Source organism: Aspergillus brunneoviolaceus, assembly GCF_003184695.1.
Source record: "Aspergillus brunneoviolaceus CBS 621.78 unplaced genomic scaffold BO95scaffold_124, whole genome shotgun sequence".
Lineage (NCBI taxonomy): Eukaryota > Fungi > Ascomycota > Eurotiomycetes > Eurotiales > Aspergillaceae > Aspergillus > Aspergillus brunneoviolaceus.
Window position 1 is genome coordinate 9,713 of NW_020290854.1, and position 16,785 is coordinate 26,497.

The 16,785-nt window shown below is 53.5% G+C and overlaps 11 protein-coding genes across 11 annotated transcripts; 8 read left to right on the forward strand and 3 right to left on the reverse strand.

Moving 5' to 3' along the window:
- Window positions 1-485: 485 nt before the first annotated feature.
- Window positions 486-2,601, reverse strand: BO95DRAFT_489637 (FAD-binding domain-containing protein; the record flags this gene model as incomplete). Its single annotated transcript, XM_025590580.1, has 3 exons — window positions 486-1,466; window positions 1,535-2,115; window positions 2,171-2,601. The coding sequence occupies 3 exons, from the start codon at window positions 2,596-2,598 to the stop codon at window positions 559-561; spliced, it is 1,917 nt and encodes a 638-aa protein (XP_025436289.1). The 3' UTR covers window positions 486-558.
- Window positions 2,602-3,443: 842 nt separating this feature from the next.
- On the forward strand, window positions 3,444-5,002 carry BO95DRAFT_426149 (uncharacterized protein; the record flags this gene model as incomplete). The annotated part of the gene is made up of 4 exons (XM_025584743.1): window positions 3,444-3,567; window positions 3,781-3,860; window positions 3,933-4,312; window positions 4,381-5,002. 4 exons carry the CDS (start codon window positions 3,444-3,446, stop codon window positions 5,000-5,002), a joined length of 1,206 nt encoding a protein of 401 aa, XP_025436290.1.
- Window positions 5,003-5,605: 603 nt separating this feature from the next.
- Window positions 5,606-6,701, forward strand: BO95DRAFT_448462 (uncharacterized protein). Its single transcript, XM_025587850.1, has one exon. It carries the CDS (start codon window positions 5,795-5,797, stop codon window positions 6,296-6,298), a length of 504 nt encoding a protein of 167 aa, XP_025436291.1. The 5' UTR covers window positions 5,606-5,794; the 3' UTR covers window positions 6,299-6,701.
- A 200-nt stretch (window positions 6,702-6,901) lies between these two features.
- Window positions 6,902-7,902, reverse strand: BO95DRAFT_448464 (uncharacterized protein). Its single transcript, XM_025587851.1, has one exon. It carries the CDS (start codon window positions 7,547-7,549, stop codon window positions 7,379-7,381), a length of 171 nt encoding a protein of 56 aa, XP_025436292.1. The 5' UTR covers window positions 7,550-7,902; the 3' UTR covers window positions 6,902-7,378.
- Window positions 7,681-8,479, forward strand: BO95DRAFT_40586 (uncharacterized protein). The gene has a single exon (XM_025584020.1). It carries the CDS (start codon window positions 7,897-7,899, stop codon window positions 8,209-8,211), a length of 315 nt encoding a protein of 104 aa, XP_025436293.1. The 5' UTR covers window positions 7,681-7,896; the 3' UTR covers window positions 8,212-8,479.
- A 959-nt stretch (window positions 8,480-9,438) lies between these two features.
- On the forward strand, window positions 9,439-9,849 carry BO95DRAFT_321927 (beta-ketoacyl synthase; the record flags this gene model as incomplete). Its single annotated transcript, XM_025581810.1, has 1 exon — window positions 9,439-9,849. A coding segment is annotated over one exon (411 nt), but the record flags the coding sequence as incomplete, so codon positions are not given.
- A 1,447-nt stretch (window positions 9,850-11,296) lies between these two features.
- Window positions 11,297-11,551, forward strand: BO95DRAFT_323674 (uncharacterized protein; the record flags this gene model as incomplete). Its single annotated transcript, XM_025581829.1, has 1 exon — window positions 11,297-11,551. A coding segment is annotated over one exon (255 nt), but the record flags the coding sequence as incomplete, so codon positions are not given.
- A 276-nt stretch (window positions 11,552-11,827) lies between these two features.
- BO95DRAFT_448465 (class I SAM-dependent methyltransferase) lies at window positions 11,828-12,347 on the forward strand. The gene has a single exon (XM_025587852.1). The coding sequence runs from the start codon at window positions 11,843-11,845 to the stop codon at window positions 12,221-12,223; it is 381 nt and encodes a 126-aa protein (XP_025436296.1). The 5' UTR covers window positions 11,828-11,842; the 3' UTR covers window positions 12,224-12,347.
- A 523-nt stretch (window positions 12,348-12,870) lies between these two features.
- On the reverse strand, window positions 12,871-13,071 carry BO95DRAFT_323542 (uncharacterized protein; the record flags this gene model as incomplete). Its single annotated transcript, XM_025581828.1, has 1 exon — window positions 12,871-13,071. A coding segment is annotated over one exon (201 nt), but the record flags the coding sequence as incomplete, so codon positions are not given.
- Window positions 13,072-14,133: 1,062 nt separating this feature from the next.
- On the forward strand, window positions 14,134-15,265 carry BO95DRAFT_426151 (S-adenosyl-L-methionine-dependent methyltransferase; the record flags this gene model as incomplete). Its single annotated transcript, XM_025584744.1, has 4 exons — window positions 14,134-14,359; window positions 14,426-14,682; window positions 14,743-14,866; window positions 14,959-15,265. Exons 1-4 carry the CDS (start codon window positions 14,235-14,237, stop codon window positions 15,263-15,265), a joined length of 813 nt encoding a protein of 270 aa, XP_025436298.1. The 5' UTR covers window positions 14,134-14,234.
- Window positions 15,266-15,707: 442 nt separating this feature from the next.
- BO95DRAFT_377204 (uncharacterized protein) lies at window positions 15,708-16,577 on the forward strand (the record flags this gene model as incomplete). Its single annotated transcript, XM_025583243.1, has 2 exons — window positions 15,708-15,964; window positions 16,019-16,577. Coding segments are annotated over 2 exons (816 nt in total), but the record flags the coding sequence as incomplete, so codon positions are not given.
- Window positions 16,578-16,785: the final 208 nt, after the last annotated feature.

Below are 16,785 nucleotides of genomic sequence, written 5' to 3' on the forward strand. Positions count from 1 at the left end.
CCAGCCAATTAAATTAAAGGGGGAAGACCTACTCTAATCACATTCAATCTTCAATGTGACAACCCTTCTGGATTAGGGAATATTAGATCTATTTCCCAGCCTACTGTATAGCAGATGGCCGGTATCTGGTCTCACAAAACTTAGCCAGACTATGCCAACCAACTCGGTGCGTATACTCGGCAAGACTACCAAGAGTACCAGGGAGAACAAGCCTACAAGGGAAAACGGCTGTGAAGGATTCGCTGGCTCAGGGACAGGCTGTAGAAAACTATATCTCAGTTGCTTTGTAATCTATTGGTTGGCGGACATCCTGAGACATGAATTAATATGACGTACAAAGCAGCCCGGTAACCACTCTTAATCACATGGTCGAACTAGTAAGAAACGCCTACCGCCACAACAATAGCATTGAAGTCGAACAAAGAATAGATAATGCCAGATAGTCTCTGATCTGAGTATAGTCCACGAATCTGAATAAATACTCTCTTCCAATTAGTACTATACAACTAATATCATACAAAACTTCCCCGAACCCTCAACATTATCAGTGAAATTGTCTTAAACCCGGCACAACCGCCCATTCTGGTCTGGTAACCCATCCAAACTTCTCACCTCCCAATCCTCACTCCCAACAGCTGTGGGCGCGTAGAAGAGACCCGCGGGGTCCCACCGCTGCTTAAGAGCATATAGTCGTGCGTACAAATTTCCGTAGAACGCCTGCTGGAAATTCGGCTCTTGGATATCTGCCTCGGACATGTACGCCCCGGAGTGCGGACATGTCTTGCGCCACTCGCCCAGCACATCATACGTCAAGGTATCCATAGTCTTCAGAATCTCCGCATTGGTGGCGTTGCGGTCCCAGCTAGTCGAGGTGATAGCATGCATCAGCGTGGTCCGGAAGGCCGGGTTGGCCGCGCTCTCCGGGTAACCGGCGGGAAGCTCGGCCTTGAGGTTGAAGGCCAGCAGCGAGTAGCCCGCAGAGACCGTCGAGCGGAAAGCGGCAGTGGTCTGGTTGAAGAGGGTCGCGTTGACAAAATTCTCGCGCGGGATGAGGCGTGAGCCAGTCATCATCGTCACACTGCCGATGGTTTCGAGCGGGAAGCCCGCTTCCCAGGCGTTGTAAAAGTTGTCGTAGTAGGTCGTGTTCGGGGTGTAGGTAATGCCCAGCCGGTCCAGGTCGGCGAACCACGGGGCCATCAGCCGATTGAACTGGGCCACCGTGTGGTTCACCGCGAAGTAGGGATTCATCAGGAATTCGAAGCTCTCCTCGCCGAGCTTGATGATCCAGAAGTAGGCGTACGTGCCCGCGTCGGCATTGGTCGGGAAGCGCTTCATGTACGCGTCCACGCCCGCCCAGAAAGTGTCGGCAGTCACATTAGTGGAAGTCATGAAGGAGAAGGTGGAGACAGTGACGGGGATCTTGGGGTGGAGGCGCGAGATGACTGATGTCACGACACCATAGGTCCCTATTGATAGTGTTAAGTTTAGAGAGTGGAAGAGAGGGATGGGTAGAAAACCGGGGGTGTCTGCTTACCACCGCCGCCGCCGCGAAGTGCCCAGAAGAGGTCTGGGTTAGATTGCTCGGTTACAGTAACAAAGCGACCGTTGGCGAGAACGACCTCGAGGGCCAGAACCTGATCAGCAGCCAGTCCGTAGACACTGGACATGGGCGAGTGGCCACCGCCCAGCACGTATCCACCAGCCACACCCACGGTCTTGCCCTCGCCACCCACCACGGTGTAGCCGAGCTCGTGAGCCTTCTCATAAACCTCGAAGGCCTGGACACCAGCGCCTAGCTTCACCGCAGGGCCATGGTAGTCACCCAGATGGTATTCATCATAGACCTCAATGTCCTTGAGATTGTGGGTCCAGATGCCCAGGGCCCCAGCACCGGTTGACTTGCCGTTGAAGTCGTGGCCTGTGTTCTTTACTGTCAAACGTAGCCCATGGTTGCGAGCGAAATTGACTGCCAGCTGGATCTGCGCCACGGTGCTGACATTGACGGCATAGCTGCTGTAGCCACCAACGGTACAGGTAGAGGAAGTCGCGATGTCAGTAGGAAGACAGCTACGGCCTTCGAATAGAGGCCACATGATTGAGGCGGGGTCTGCAGCACTGCTCAGGTCAGCGTTTACATTCAGAGACATTGCCAAAAATGGGGGGAACGTACTGTAGGTATGACACAGTCCAGTCATCGGAAATCTCTTCACAGGCTGTTTGGTTGTAGTAGGCCGACCAAGCTGGGTAGCAGGTCGCAGCCAGGGGGACTGTCTTGATGAGAGCGCCGCCCAGTGCTTGGTTCAATGCCGACCATTGGGAGGTCGAGGGCCACGCAGCATCTCCGGGGTAAACCTTACATGTGCCCACCGCGGGCAGGGTAAGGTTGGCGTCAGCAAACTTGAACATGGGCTGATAGTTCCTCAGCGTCGTTAAGGCACTGTTGGTGAGCTGCTTTGTTTCACTGACGAAATACGACGCATTGGCGATTAAGTTGGCGGAGGAAACCGTGGTGGCAGCCACAGGGACTGTCCCCACAGAGGCCAGGGCCTGAGAGCATACGCCCAGTGCGGCCAGTAGTGAAGGTGTTGAAGGAACCATGATGGACACAAGACTGTCAACCCCTAGCTACAGACCGGGTTTTGCCCATTTAAATAACACCGACAAGAATCTCTTATAATTAGCGGGGCATATGGCAGGATGGCCCATGTGGGATGATGGTCGACAGTCAACAACAACGTGCAGTTGGCAGATCCACAGTCCATTGTGTTTTTTAGCTTGGGCCGAAGACCCGAGGCTGGGCCGGTCCTTGCCGGAAATTGCACGGGATACATGCTTGCATTCCCCGGTGCTAGTTTGGTCGCTAGCGAGGAGCGATTGTGGATAGTCTGGCGTTAGTGAGGGTCCGGTGGAACGAAATCCCCAGATGGTCCGGGCCTCGGCCAATCCCGCCCGAGCCCTAAACTACCGGCGCGATTAGCTTCGGAACAACTCCCCCAGGCAGCAACTCGACGACGGCCATGCCTATCTCTAACAAATTAATTTGTCTGTGCCAGATTACGTTTCATTTGCCTGCTCACGCTCTCTGCCGTGCTTTCCGGTCGAGCCGTCTAGATGCTGCATGTTTACGAGCTGGTGTGTGATTGGCCAGATGTCACTTTCGGGGTGAATAGTGCACGCCACAGTCATTGCCTATAGTTTGCCGCGCCCGGAATTTCCATACCAGGGAGATAAACAAGCCTGTCTAGTCCATTGTTCTTGTAGTCAATCTGGATACACCAAGACACGCATCCCTGCTGGGCTGGTCAGCATTGGAAAACCGGCGCAATGGACCTGCATGCAGGAATTTATCCCTGCCTGCTGCTGCACCGAGTTCATAAGATCCCGGTTCCCCTATCCCCGTGTCTCGCGAGATTTTGCAAAGCTTCGATGATTATCCACCCCCCATGGTTGACGACAGTCACCAGAAAGTGGCTCTGGGGGTCGTAGTCGCCTTTCCTATTCTGGGAGGGATCGCGGTCGTGCTGCGGTCATGGAGTCGGTTTATGACAGGAACACGGTTCGGACCTGGTGAGCTTTTTTTTCTCGTGGGACCGTCGATCTTTTAGCTAATCGAGGCAGATGATTTTTTCATTGTGGCCGGATATGTGGGTTGCATGATAGATCTCTCCCGCCGGTTCACTCCCCACTAAACATTCCTAGATACTGGCCGTCGGCCAATCCATCACCTCGTGGTATTGTCTGTTTCCACCTTCATTGGCTACTTGAACGTCTATCTGACAGGTGAAGACATTAAAACGAACTATGTGGGCATCCACGAATGGGACATTCCCGCAGACTACAACATAAAAACTGGCCTCATTGTACGAACATTCCGAGTAATCTCCTGCCGCATCAATGCAAGCCAAAACTGACACCCAAGCTTGGACGAAAAGTGGAATTTCGCCAACCAACTCATCTATAACCCCTGCCTCACAATGGTCAAACTCTCGATCCTCTTCTTCCTCCGCCGCCTCGAGTCACAATCCCGGTCAGTCAACCTCCTCATCTGGTCCACCACGAGCGTCACCATCCTCCTCTTTCTCGCTGTTCTGTTCGTCGATATCTTTCAATGCCACCCGATCGCGTACGTCTACGACACCTCCCTCGCCAACGGCACCTGCATCAACCAAGGGGCCTTCTATGTCGCGACCGCCGCCATCAATTTGTTTACCGATATCCTCGTCGTCTCGATCCCCACACTGATCACCTTCCGCCTCCACATGCCGTGGCGAAAGAAACTGGCCGTCTGCGTGATATTATGTATGGGGTTGATGTACGTTTCGCCCGCTTTCCCTTTACCACCTGCACATCACAGGCACTAAGGAAAGAGCCCAACAACAGAGCAACCGCAATTGGCATCTGGAGAATCATCCTCCTGGCGAACGGCTTCTTCCCGACCCACCCAGTCACCGACGCGACCTACGCCATCGGCTTCTGCAGTTCCGCCGTCGAGGTGCATGTTGCCGTCGTCGCCGCCTGCGCCCCGTGTCTCAAGGCGGTCCTCAGTCGCTACTGGCCGCGCCTCTTCGGGACGACCGACCAATATTCCTCCGGCAAGAACATGTACGGCTATGGCTATGGTAGGAGTACGAGTACCTCAGGGTTCCGCCTTCGATCCACCAAAAACGGTGGGAGAATACAGGATGGGGATGGAAATGGAGACGGGGGGATGTTTGAACTCGCCGTAGCGGGACGACCACGACTGACCTCGGCCGAGATGCTGCGCCGCGAGATGCGGAAATATCATGTGGGAGTGGAAGCCGGGGGTGGGAGAAATGGGAGTGTGGATTTGAGTTTGAGTAGTGAGGAAGGCATCTTGGTGGGCAACGGGGGGGCGATTGTCAAGAGGATGGATGTGCAGGTGCAGGTTAGTCGGAGTGATGAAAATGGGAGTGTGGAAGACGAGGAGGTGAGAGGGACCAAGAGGCATCAGGGGGAGGGAAGTGTGGATTGCTTGGTTTGATAGGGGAATTACTGGAGAAGATTGCATGGGTCGCCCGCCACATACACATCTATTCCTTATGTTTATCTAGCCGGGCAAGGCGAGAGATAATCGGGCTCGACTGGGTGTGGTAAGTTCCACGGCATCCGCACCTTCTATTATTCTTGACTTTTTGGTCACAAAGCTTATCCTGGAATTTCAGTGTATAAAATATATTGTTCTAGATATTGTTCCGAAAAATGGTAATAACATCATTCAGCTTTTGCGCCTGTTTAATTTTATTCGATTGTCCAATTCTTAGAGGGATGGCAGGAAATACCAGGTGCGCAGAAGCCTTTCTACCCGCAAGTTCCACTGCCATGGTTCACCGGGTTGTGGCACATGGTTTACATGCAATCTTGGATTTAATCACGCGCATGTCGAACCACCAAGCGAGGGAATAAAAAATCTAATCTAGACTCAATCTGAACGCAGGAGCAAACTTCGATCGACCAATGAGCCCAGTAACCATGATCTAAGCATAGAGACCGAGCCGCAAGCAAGTTCGGCACTGTATGGAGACCTCGTACCAGCCGCTCACGGGATTCTTATTCCATGAATCGAGCTGAACTTCGTCTGCAATAGGCTTCATCCAGTTCAATATCCCTTTTCTGTCGAGTAGTCTTGTGCCATAAAATTGGGGACGATCTGGGATATAAAAGAGCAGACCTGCGCCGATCCTGCTGTTGAACATCGGTATTCTAGTCTCAATCCAGCACCACCATATCCAGACCTCAACCATCGCTCCACATCGACCCCCCTGACCCGATCACAATGCTCAAAGGCAGCCTCCTCTACCTCCTTGGCGCATCTCTAGCAAGCGCTTCGCCGGTGCTTGACAAAAGAGACATCTGCAGCCACACCCCGGCCAACGGCCTCATCGGCACTGCGGTCGCGAGCGTAGCTTGCGCCCAATTGACCATCACCAATGAAGGATGCTCCGTGACGGTCAAGTTTCCGGCCGACATTTACGGGGACTCCTTCACTTTCGACAGCGGATCCAAAACCTTCATGGCTTTGCGCAAGAGCAAGCTCACTTTCACCGCGACGCCGAAGCCCGGCAACAACGCCGCGGTCTGGTCGGGCACGGGCGGAACCAGCAACCCCACCACCTACTCGGTTCCACTGGCCGGTCAGCCCGCCAGCATCTCCGTCAAGTGCGCCGCCCCCCTGAAGTGCACCGCCGTCGGCCAACCTTGCATCTTCGAATACCCTGAAAACTGCTGCTCCCAGACGTGCGCCTGTATTTCGGGAGTGTGCAATTGTTTCGACCTGTGAATCCCCGATTTTTGGACTTTGATAATAAGCATTCTCCATTGTTTGAATCAACTCTACACCTATGTTTCAAAAGAAAATCATGCCCCTTGGAGCGGAGGCGATTAAGACATAGATATGACGCGCCGGAAATCTTGCGAGTTCGAGAACATCCGTTTGCGGGAGCATGATTCATCATTATCCACCGATTAAAATCGCTCGCGCCTGCGCCCGGTGGATCGAGGATGCAACCATACATGTCTCTGGAGGAGAACGGCTCGCTCTCTACCCCGCGTTATTTCTCGGAATTGCTAATGTGGTACTTGCTTGAATTGTGGTAGGAGTAGAAGTCCAGCATAAGGTAATGATCTGGGTGCTACCTTAGCCCCTTGTTTAATCGAGATAATTCTCCTGTCTTGTATGCGCTTCGTGCCTTCACAAGATTGATAGTGCTGATTCCATTGGAGGCGATGTGGCCCGAGACAAGCACGGGTCAGCTCACGATCGGCTACTGGCGCTAGGAAAGTGTGATTTACCCCGCACCTTGACCCATGGCCTGATTTGAAATTACCTACTAGTTCTGATGGTTTATCTGTCATTTTTAATCGGTGGGTATATATCCACAAACATCTGCTCCCGAGCTTTTTACCACAATATCATTGTTCTGGGGACACTACCGTTATCACTGATCGGAGCTGCCCCCCCTTTTTCCATGTATCACGGAAGGGTATTTCCAGTGAGTAGAAAGTCAGAAGTCGTCGCGACAACGATACGCCAACCTGCTCCTCGATCCACTACAGCACCCTACGGTTTCCATTCTTGACCTTGGTTGTGGTCCCGGGGTTCCTATCGTAAGAATGCTTCTCGGCCAAGGCGTGAAGTGGTTGCAGATGACATCTCCACGAAGAAGATCGAGATGGCCAGTGCTATTTGCCCTTGGCCCACGCTGACCGCCGGTAACATGATCGTCGCTCTCAGTTTGGAGCCTGCGAGCTTCGGCAGAGTAATCGTTGATTGCCGAGTTTCTGTGGAGAGGCGCAGGGCTGCGAGCATTATAGATCTAGATGAGACGATGTGGGACAGAATCCTTTTGAGAAAAAATTATCACCACTTGTGCCAAATTCGAACAGTGCCAAATACCAATGTTGATTTCTGCCTGTGCGTGCAATCATCGCGCAGTATGCCTTGATTATCGGCACCGACCCTCTCCGACGTACCCGGTGTGATATTTAGGTTAAGACGAACATAAGGGCGCATCGAAACACCCAAAAGCATAATTGAAGTCCCGCTACAAATCCTTACGAAACCTGGCCTGCGAACCCAGGCCAAAGAAATACACTTCGAGGAATGAATGTTTCGTTGGGGTTCGGTGATTGCCTCAATGAGTCGAGTACGGGGATCAAAGAGATAAGCTGGATTGACCAAGTTGGTGGCGCAGATGTGCTAAGATCGGGACTATAGGGGTGGTACACACTTCCAGGTCTCTTTATTGGTTTTGTTCCGGGACAGAACCTTGGCCCTTAGCCTGCTGCTCGTGTTCTCTGGGTTACAGGTGTCGGTTCATCAATATCGATATAGCATTCCTTAATTAAGCCTTCTTTCGTAGCCCAGCGGGTAGCGCCATGACCGCCTGCAAGATGACGCTGAGCCTTAGAAACGTGCTTGCCAGCAAGGCCATCATGCAGAATTCATCCTTTTACTTGGTCACCAAGTGTTCAGCAGGCATGCAGGCATGCAGGCCTAAAACAGCTCGGACGCATGCACGCCTTGTCGCCGATACCGCCGCGTCCACGGACGTTGACGTCTCGACCTTCATAGGGCCTCGCATGGATACCCAACGTACGTTAGATTTAAACACCGATACGCCGGAATTGTTCGATGATCGACAAGCATTGGTCGGAGCTTCGCGCTGTATTTTATCTTCTCATGACGCGTGACCGGAAAAGAAAAGGAGGCAGGCCTCGTATGGATTGGCTGGATTGAGATTTTGAGATAAGCGAGATCAGCAGTAGGAGACCGGGTTTCCATGGCGGATCTGATCCGTTCTGTGATGCTGCTTCTGCCAGCTCCCAGTCATGTGTGCACATCTCTCCACATTCTCCTCAAACCACATCCAATCTAGCAGTTCTCACCCCCATGAGCTTGACGCGTCTCTGCAACACGATGCGACAGTCTCATTGAGATTGATGAGAGAACCAGAGAGGTGAACAGTTTCACGAGAAGGATGTGGCCGTGCTGTCACAGCTCATGTGGTTGGCTCTGGTTGGCTTGAAAGGTTTTATGGGGTCGCGAGATGGGCGAGCGTGTCCAACCAACCTTCCTCCGCCACTGAGAAAATCGTGGCATAATTGCAAATGGGATCTTCGGGGCTGATTTACTACATGATAGAGTATTTGGGAATATCAGGTTCCCTCTATCCGCTGCCAATGTGCAGGACCTCGCATCGCATTATCCGTCCGTTTCGCCAGATCATATCGTGAGAGGTAGGAAAACAGGGAGCTGCGAAGAAACCTGGGATCTTCTCCAGATCAGCGGGTAGTAGTGGCCGGCAGGCCTGTCTATTTACAGTAGGCTACATCATTAGGTGAGATTTCTTCAGGAATGGATCGACATGAAGCGTGGAACTAGGCCGCCTGCAAAAATGCCCGCCCGATGGGAAGAGGGGCTCGAGCGCATGTACACGCCTCCGCGGGGTGATCTAAAATGCCGAATGCTCAACAGCCCGTCCACGGAGATCTGATTGTAATTCGACCACGGGCGCTGCGTTTCTTCTGCCGCATGGGGATCCGTGCAAGACTCGATCCGTTCCCTCCCGCAAGACCAGCCACTAGTTGTGGGTAGTTACAGGGCTATACCCTATGCGCCCTTATCATTACTTGATGCTGGCTGTGTGTCTGTAATGAGGAGCAAGAGGTCCAACGTCCAAATCAAAACTTGCTTTTGGTCTGAATTAGCGATGTGCCTCAACAACCCGACATTCGGTGTGATTCCCAGATCACGTCTGACGTCAACCCACTGTCCGGGTTCTCTTTCCCTTCCACTGTTGGGTTGCGAGGATAAGAAGGCGGAGACGGCGATATGGAATGAGCCCCTTTTCAGAACGGCATCCCTGATCCAGCACCGCACACTCCGTCAGCATTGACCAAATCGAGATGTCACAGTCAAAAGCCCCACCCAACCAAGGGGACCCTGACCATGCAATAGCCGTGGTGGGGATGAGCTGCCGGCTGCCGGGGGCCCGCAGCCCTGAGGAGTTCTGGAGCCTCCTGGCGGCAAGACAGTGCATGGCTAGCGAGCCTCCCAACACCCGGTTCCCACTCAAAGCCCACTGGCGGAGTGAAGACCGCTTGTCTACGGTCCATGGCAGTTTCCTCGACGAGGTCGACACCTTTGACCACCGATTCTTCGGCCGATCGATTCGAGAGGCGGCCACTATGGACCCGGCGCAGCGCCTCCTCTTCGAAGCCACCTACCATGCCCTGGAGAGCTCCCACTACTTCCGGCCCGGCACCCAGCCCGAGACCAACGTGGGCTGTTATATCGGGGGCTTTGGATCGGACTACAAAACAATGGCAAGAAGCTCAAGCTGGCCATGCAACGACAAAATGGGAGGACTCCGCCCTTGTGGGATTTCACCTTCTACGTGGAGCTGGACATGCGCAGTGCAACATGGCGCATTCGCTTTGCCGAAAACGACGATGATCTCGTGCAGCGGACCTCCGACTTGATCACTCTAGATTCCACCTATCAGTCCATCATGGCAGACAATCAGCCTAGTGATCAGACCTGTGATATAGGCGGGGATGTTCTCTACCGTTTGTTGGCACCAGTGGTGACCTATGGGAAGGTCTATAAGCTCATCCGGCGCTGGCATTGGACCCCGCAGTATGCCAGAGCTCACCTTCAATTGTCTCGAGATTCTTCCCTTCTCCCTGACTCGGAGCTGATTCCGCCCGTGGTGTTGAAGGGGTTGTTACAGTAGCTGGGGCACATACCAACCTCTTCCGCAGCCCCAGTCAGACTCGAGGAATGGGAATCTACCTCTGCGCACGGGCGAGGTGCATCCAACCCAGTCCTCAACCCTCCTGGGAGTCCTGCCATGCAAGCTGGCAGGTGGTGGCGCGGACAATCAGGCAGGATGCCACGTCGATAGAGTACGACATCCTGGCCTTCATCCTTGAAACCGGCCAGCTGGCCCTAACTGTCTATGGGGCTGAGTTCCGTCATTCCCCAGCTGGATCGCTTGAGAAAGCCCTTGCCTCGATGTTGGCAGCAGCCCCCAGCCCCACCATGACGAGGTCACCAAAGGCCGAGCACGAGGAACGAGTCGGAGGGCCCGGTGTGCCGGACGAAGCATCTCCACCCGATCTGACCGTCGATGTTGGGGCACGGGTCAATAGGATCCTGGGCGATCTGGTCAACGACCCCCTCAATGGGCTATCAGCCATCACCACCCTCCAGAGCATTGGTGTAGACTCGTTGGGGATCAACGAACTGCGACAGAAGATTAAGGAACTATACAATGTGGACATTGCTGCCATCAACATTGACGTCCAGACATCCCTGGAGACTCTATACCGCTGTGTGCGAGCCCAGGTTGCTCCGCCGTCGCCGCTGTCTCGCACACCATCACTTTCGCGCTCAGAGAGCTTTCCCCACAGCGAGGAAACCTCATCTTGTTTTGAAACACACTCCGAGGCGCGAGTTTCCGTAGCCGATCGATTGCAGCGACTATTAGAGGCGCATCTGGGTCCGCTTGAGCTCACTGAGCCGGCAGCCACGCTGACCAACTTGGGTGTTGACTCGTTGCTCTTTCAGGAGTTCATGGGAGACATCGAGAAAGAGTTCTGCTGCTCCAACGTCAAAGTACAAATCCAACCTGCCACCACGTTTTCCGACTTGTGTGCCCGCCTAGGAGGTGACCAGATTCAACTAGGTCCTGGGCAGTCGCTGTCAACCAGACGGGTTATTATCCCCGAGGCCAAGTCACAAGCGAGTACTCGGCATGTGGCTTGGAGACCACAGATCACTTTCAATCATATACAGAGCCGCTTTCCGGGGCTAGCGAGGCAGAATGGTTGGCTTGGGTATTGGGATAACGTGCACCCCTTGCAGTTTCAACTAACCGTTGCCTACGTCCTTGATGCCTTTGCCCAGCTCGGCTGTGATCTGCGTACGATGGAACCTGGACGTGGCGTGCCCTCCATCCAGGTGAGGTCGGGGCACGTTAAGCTCAAGCCTGCTCTGTATGAGATCCTACAGCATGCAGGGGTCATCGATGCGGTTAGCCGCACCGAGTACCTTCGCTCCGACAAGAATGTCATCAAGCCCTCATCGTCTTCACTCTTTGAAGAGGTAATGAAGAAGCATCCGCAGCACCGTTTCGAGCATGAGCTCCTTCATCTGACGGGCACAGATCTAGCTGGTCTAATCTCTGGCCGCATTGACCCTTTACAGCCACTGTTTGGCAGCCCCAAGAACCGGCAGCTGTTGACTGAATTTTACGGTGACGCCCCCATGTTCCGCACTACAAACGAGCTGTTGTGCCAATTTGTCAAGGAGCTGGCGATGAGCCCGGGCTCACCCCGTCCCATCCGCGTCCTCGAGCTCGGCGCTGGAACCGGTGCATCTACTGTCCCCTTGCTCGAGACGTTATCCGACTCCGGCGTCCCATTCCAGTATTGCTTCACTGACATCTCGAGCTCAATGGTAGCGACCGCCCAACGTCGGTTCAAGGCCTACCACGACTCGATGGAGTTTCTGGTCGTCAATGTCGAGCAGCCCCCGAAGCCTGACCTTCTGGGGCGATTCTACCTCATTGTGTCCACCAACTGTGTACATGCCACATGTAACCTCCAGGTATCGCTCTCGAACGCGCGTCAGATGCTGCGACCCGACGGACTGATCTGCCTGAATGAGATTACCCGGCGGCTGTTCTTTATGGATTAAATCTTCGGTCTGCTGGAGGGCTGGTGGCTGTTCGACGACGGGTGTTCGTACGCGTTCGGGTCCCCAGCCACTTGGGACAATGCTATGCGCGGTGCAGGATTTCAGCAGGTTATGATAAGTGACGGGCCCAGCCCGGAAGCGCAGACGGTTCGACTGATCTGCAGATTCGCCTCGGAGTGCGACCAGATTCCAAGTTTTAGCCCCCCTTGTGAGGTGGATTGTGAAACCCTGGTTTGGAAGACCGGCAAGCCGCATCTCTCGGCGGATATCTACTACCCTCCCAGGCTTCAGCTGGGGCCTGCGTACAATCATCCTATGGGTAAGTCCTCTCGTCCTAGACCTGCGTGCTGATGGGAATTCCACTGTCTCCTACCCGGGTTGGCCTAGGCTAAAATGTAAACCCAATTAGATTCCGACACACTTCTCAAACAGGTGGGTCTGTTTGTCAACATGCGCAACCGTAAATCTGGGTGATAAGAAGCGCTTGAAGGTTTTATGGGGATCCGGTCGCCTAGCCGAAGTCCATTAGAGGGCAAGAGGAGAGGAGAGTGTGGGTCAACCTACACTTCCCCAAACAGGCCTGGGCTGTGCGCATCACGAGAGATCTCCGCGTACATTTGTATTCTGGGAAGGTCCACCTTTTGGAGAATAGTTCGCAAGGCATCTTTGTCCGAGATCCATATTTGTCGAGGACCGTACCGAAAGACCGGTCCATATTGTCTGTGCTTGGACTCGACAAGCTTCCAGATAGTACCCCTGGCGAAGGCGTATCGAAGGTGCAATGTCGTCAGTGGAGCATACCACGGTCCTGGGAGCTTGCGGAGGGGAGATCGGAGGGATCGAACAAGAGGAGCAAGGACGTAGCATGGCACAAATGCTATCCCGAGAGAGCAGGCAGCAAGAAATGCCAGTCGCTGCACCCTGTCGGATACAGCTCCGTCCTCGATTGATTGTGCATACAGCATTTTCTTCAACATGATTCCAGGTCAGATAGAATGCTTGTTTGCATCCGGGCCATGGTCACTTATTTCGATTCTGCAGATGCCCTGAAAGTTATATACAGATATACTCATCATGTGACAATATGAGATATGTAGCATACGTCACTCAATGGCTAGTCGTGAGAGACATCATTCTTGTTGGAGGCATGGAAATCTCGATTGATTCTGGGCACAATCTTGAATTCCTCGAAGATGGCATCCATCACGTGCAGTATACTAGGTATCTTGCATTATCCCTTGAGTCCCAATCTGTATCGCGGGTTAAAGAATGCGTTCCAATCTTCACTCGTGGTTTCCGACCCGTGACTGAGATCAATCATTCCCAAAACGGCGGCGTGCATGAAGGATTTTGTGAGCTACTCCCACCGGCTGCATGTTCGGCCTGAAGAAGTGACTATCTCCCAAAAGAAGTTTTTCTCTTCCCATCACATCCCTATGTTCGACATCTGATTCGCCCACGCTGTATCTCATGGTGTTTCCGATAGCCCCGGGTATGTGTTCCTGGTTTACAGCGCTCCGGGCGCATGCCAGCCGACCTGCATGACTCACCCCTCTTCTGCAATGTCTTGACTGGGTCCGGTCTTCACGTCACCACTTTTATCATAACTTCGATGATCGTTTGTGAGGCCATACTAGCAAAGAGCAGTCAGGCTTCAAGTCGGTTCATGGAGGGTACGATGGAGCGATCGGCCGGGAGGCCAGCGGGGATTGAAGAGTAGAATTCCTGATGATGCACTTGGTCCGTGCCTTGCCGGGCGAATGACGACTACGAAACTAGTACCCACCTCTCATTTCTATAAATCCATACCATACCCAGTAGCCATGAACTGACTCTGCCGGCTTGGGGCTTCACAGAGTGTCAGTTGACGGGAGGCCGTGGGTCAGGGCATCGTACCACCGCAATGGCTTCAATTACTTCCCTTGATGGGTACATCCTAGATCGGACTTTGCATGAGAGTGTGAGGCAAGGAGTTGCAAGAGTCCGTCCTCCCCCACAATCGCTTGCACTGATGAGGTTATCCATCAGACTCAACGAGCAGCACCTACTATGGAAACTCCAGACGGGTCACGTTCTGAGCCCCTTGGTTCCCCGGAGGCCGGGTCTGAGGGTCGCCGATCTCGGCACGGGAACAGGGTATGCCCTCGTCCCTCCGCTAATGCGCTAATGCTCCCGAAGCTCTGACGGTCATATCGCATCTAGCATCTGGTGCCTCGAGCTTAGCCGAGCGATAGATACGGAGAAAGTCGAGATTATCGGCTACGATGTTTCGTCTGATGCTTTCCCACCCCGCTCGACGCTTCCACAGAACGTGGAATTGAACACTCTGGACCTCATGTCCGATCAGATCCCGGAAGACATGCTCGCCGCCTTCGACGTGGTGCACCTACGTTTATGGGCCTGCGTGGTACGGAACAATTGCCCGGGCCAGTTGATCCGGCTCGCTGAGGCCTTGTTGAGTATGTGAAGTTACCGTTGAAACAAATGCAGATCTCATGCCCTGATAGAGATGCATACAGAGCCTGGGGGCTACCTTCAATGGGAGGAGGTTGATCGTGACACGAGCGGGGTGTTGTCTAAGCCTATGCAACGCTTAGAGCATGTGTACTCGCATTTTCTGGAGGAACAGCATCTCGATCCAAGGTATGTGGCTTTGCTCTCGCATGAAAGAGAAACCGGGTGTCTGTGTCTTGGTATGAGCGCTCCCTGACAAGCATTTGTTGACTGACGGACAGCTGGGTCAAAACGTTACCAGATACGCTTCGAAATCATGGTTTCGACGTTACCGAAGCGACGCTGGGCTCGTGGACTGACACCGTTCGGGGTCAGTACTATCACAATTATCTCAGTGGAGTGCTGGGCATCCTGCAATCTAATCTGGCACAAGGCAAGGACGAGGAGCACGGGTGGCTGGAGGATCTGGCGCGGGAATTCTCTGATCAACGTGGTGTCGACCATGGTCTGGCATGGAACCCACTGCAAATTGTCGCTCGCAAAACCGATCTTGCTCTTGCCCCTGGAAATTCCGTAGCTTCAGCGTAGGCGGTAGCATATTTGAACTCTATGTACTCAGAGTGCTTTCTAAACAGTGCCGCAGATCCCATATCGGCAGACTTCGCACAAGTAACGCAATCAATTATGTTCTGTACATGAATTCGTGGCCTTGGACACCAGCTCAGTGAACTCGGCTGTCCGTCCGTCCAGTACAGTACATGTAATATACTGTATGTAGCGTACACTGTCAAGGTAGCCAAGTGACTAGTTAGTCGCTTCTGGCTAGACTAGCATCCTCAGCCGCGATTCCCCTCTCAACATCCACCATCCATCATCCATCACCCACCACCTTTCAGGAACCAGCGACTTTTGCCAGTTAAGATGATGCAACCACTGGACGATTCTTTTCCAGAGGCGTCTGATCCTCTCAGAGTGTGCGCATTCTCTACCTAGCCTCTACTATGCCCCCACAGCACTAACCTTCTTAAGTATTCTAATCGTCCTCACGATCCTCTCCTTCGCTCCTCAGCTTCATGCTCTCTGGTCCAAGAAGAGCAGCACGGGAATATCTCTTGGCTATGTGCTTGCTAATCTCCTGGTCGTGACTGAAGACCTCACGAAAGAAGTCTACCTCTCCATCAATGTCCCTGAGGCTGCTGCTGGAACTTTCAAGCACGATCCTTTCAGCGCTGGGGACTGGCTAAACTTCGTTCAAGACCTCGTAACATGGGCTCTTTTTCTTATCCTGTAAGTGTCCGCTATGGGTGCTTGTACCACGCCCACTAAACCAGAGACGATCAGCTTCATACTATGCGTTCGCCTCCGACGGCCGGGCTCCGACACAGGCCCGTATCGCAATCTCTACATTCTTGCCCTCCTGGTCTCGCTGATCCCGGAGCTCATCGATATATTTGGTCTCACACCAGAGACTAAGAGCTTGCCCCGCCAAGACCTGCGCGAGATGTTCATTTTCTATCATGCCGTGCTCCTCACCCCCATGGCCACTTTCATCGGGGGATTTTCCTGGTTCCTCCAGGCAGCACAGAGTCGAAACCATGCACACGACACGGCGCTGAGTCTAACGGGACTTGCGGTTCAGGCCGTCGTGTTTGGTCTTGTCGCGATATCGTGGGTCTTCCGGGTAGTATATGCCGAGACCTGGGACCCGCTGGGCTTAGGTTGGTATTTTCTGTATGGATACCCGGTTGTGAACAATGGGGTGTTCGCGGGAGTGCAATTCTTGTCTTTGGCCTGGGCGCTGTATTGGCGGATGGTTGGCCAGAAACCGGAGGTACAGAGCAAGTTGGGGAGGGAGAGGGAACCGTTGCTGGGAGCCGCGGGAACAAACACCACTGTCTAGGACTGTCCCCGGCAGTGGCCAATAAATCATTTCCTCCGATGCTCAATGACAGAACCGAGGACAGCCGATGCACGACTAGTGCTTGTTCCCTTACTGCAATGTGATATAGAATCCCCTCTGGCGCCCCTCGCGTTTCTCCTCGACTCTCCATCCCAACTTTCCCCCTGCCTTTCCAACAGTCACTATCCAGAAAGTCACTCCGAGTCAC

Excerpts from the sequence above, each read along its gene's own strand:
- BO95DRAFT_448462 (XM_025587850.1), top strand. The coding sequence starts at position 5,795 with ATGCTCAAAGGCAGCCTCCTCTACCTCCTTGGCGCATCTCTAGCAAGC.
- BO95DRAFT_448464 (XM_025587851.1), bottom strand. The coding sequence starts at position 7,549 with ATGCTTTTGGGTGTTTCGATGCGCCCTTATGTTCGTCTTAACCTAAAT.
- BO95DRAFT_40586 (XM_025584020.1), top strand. The coding sequence starts at position 7,897 with ATGACCGCCTGCAAGATGACGCTGAGCCTTAGAAACGTGCTTGCCAGC.
- BO95DRAFT_448465 (XM_025587852.1), top strand. The coding sequence starts at position 11,843 with ATGAGCCCGGGCTCACCCCGTCCCATCCGCGTCCTCGAGCTCGGCGCT.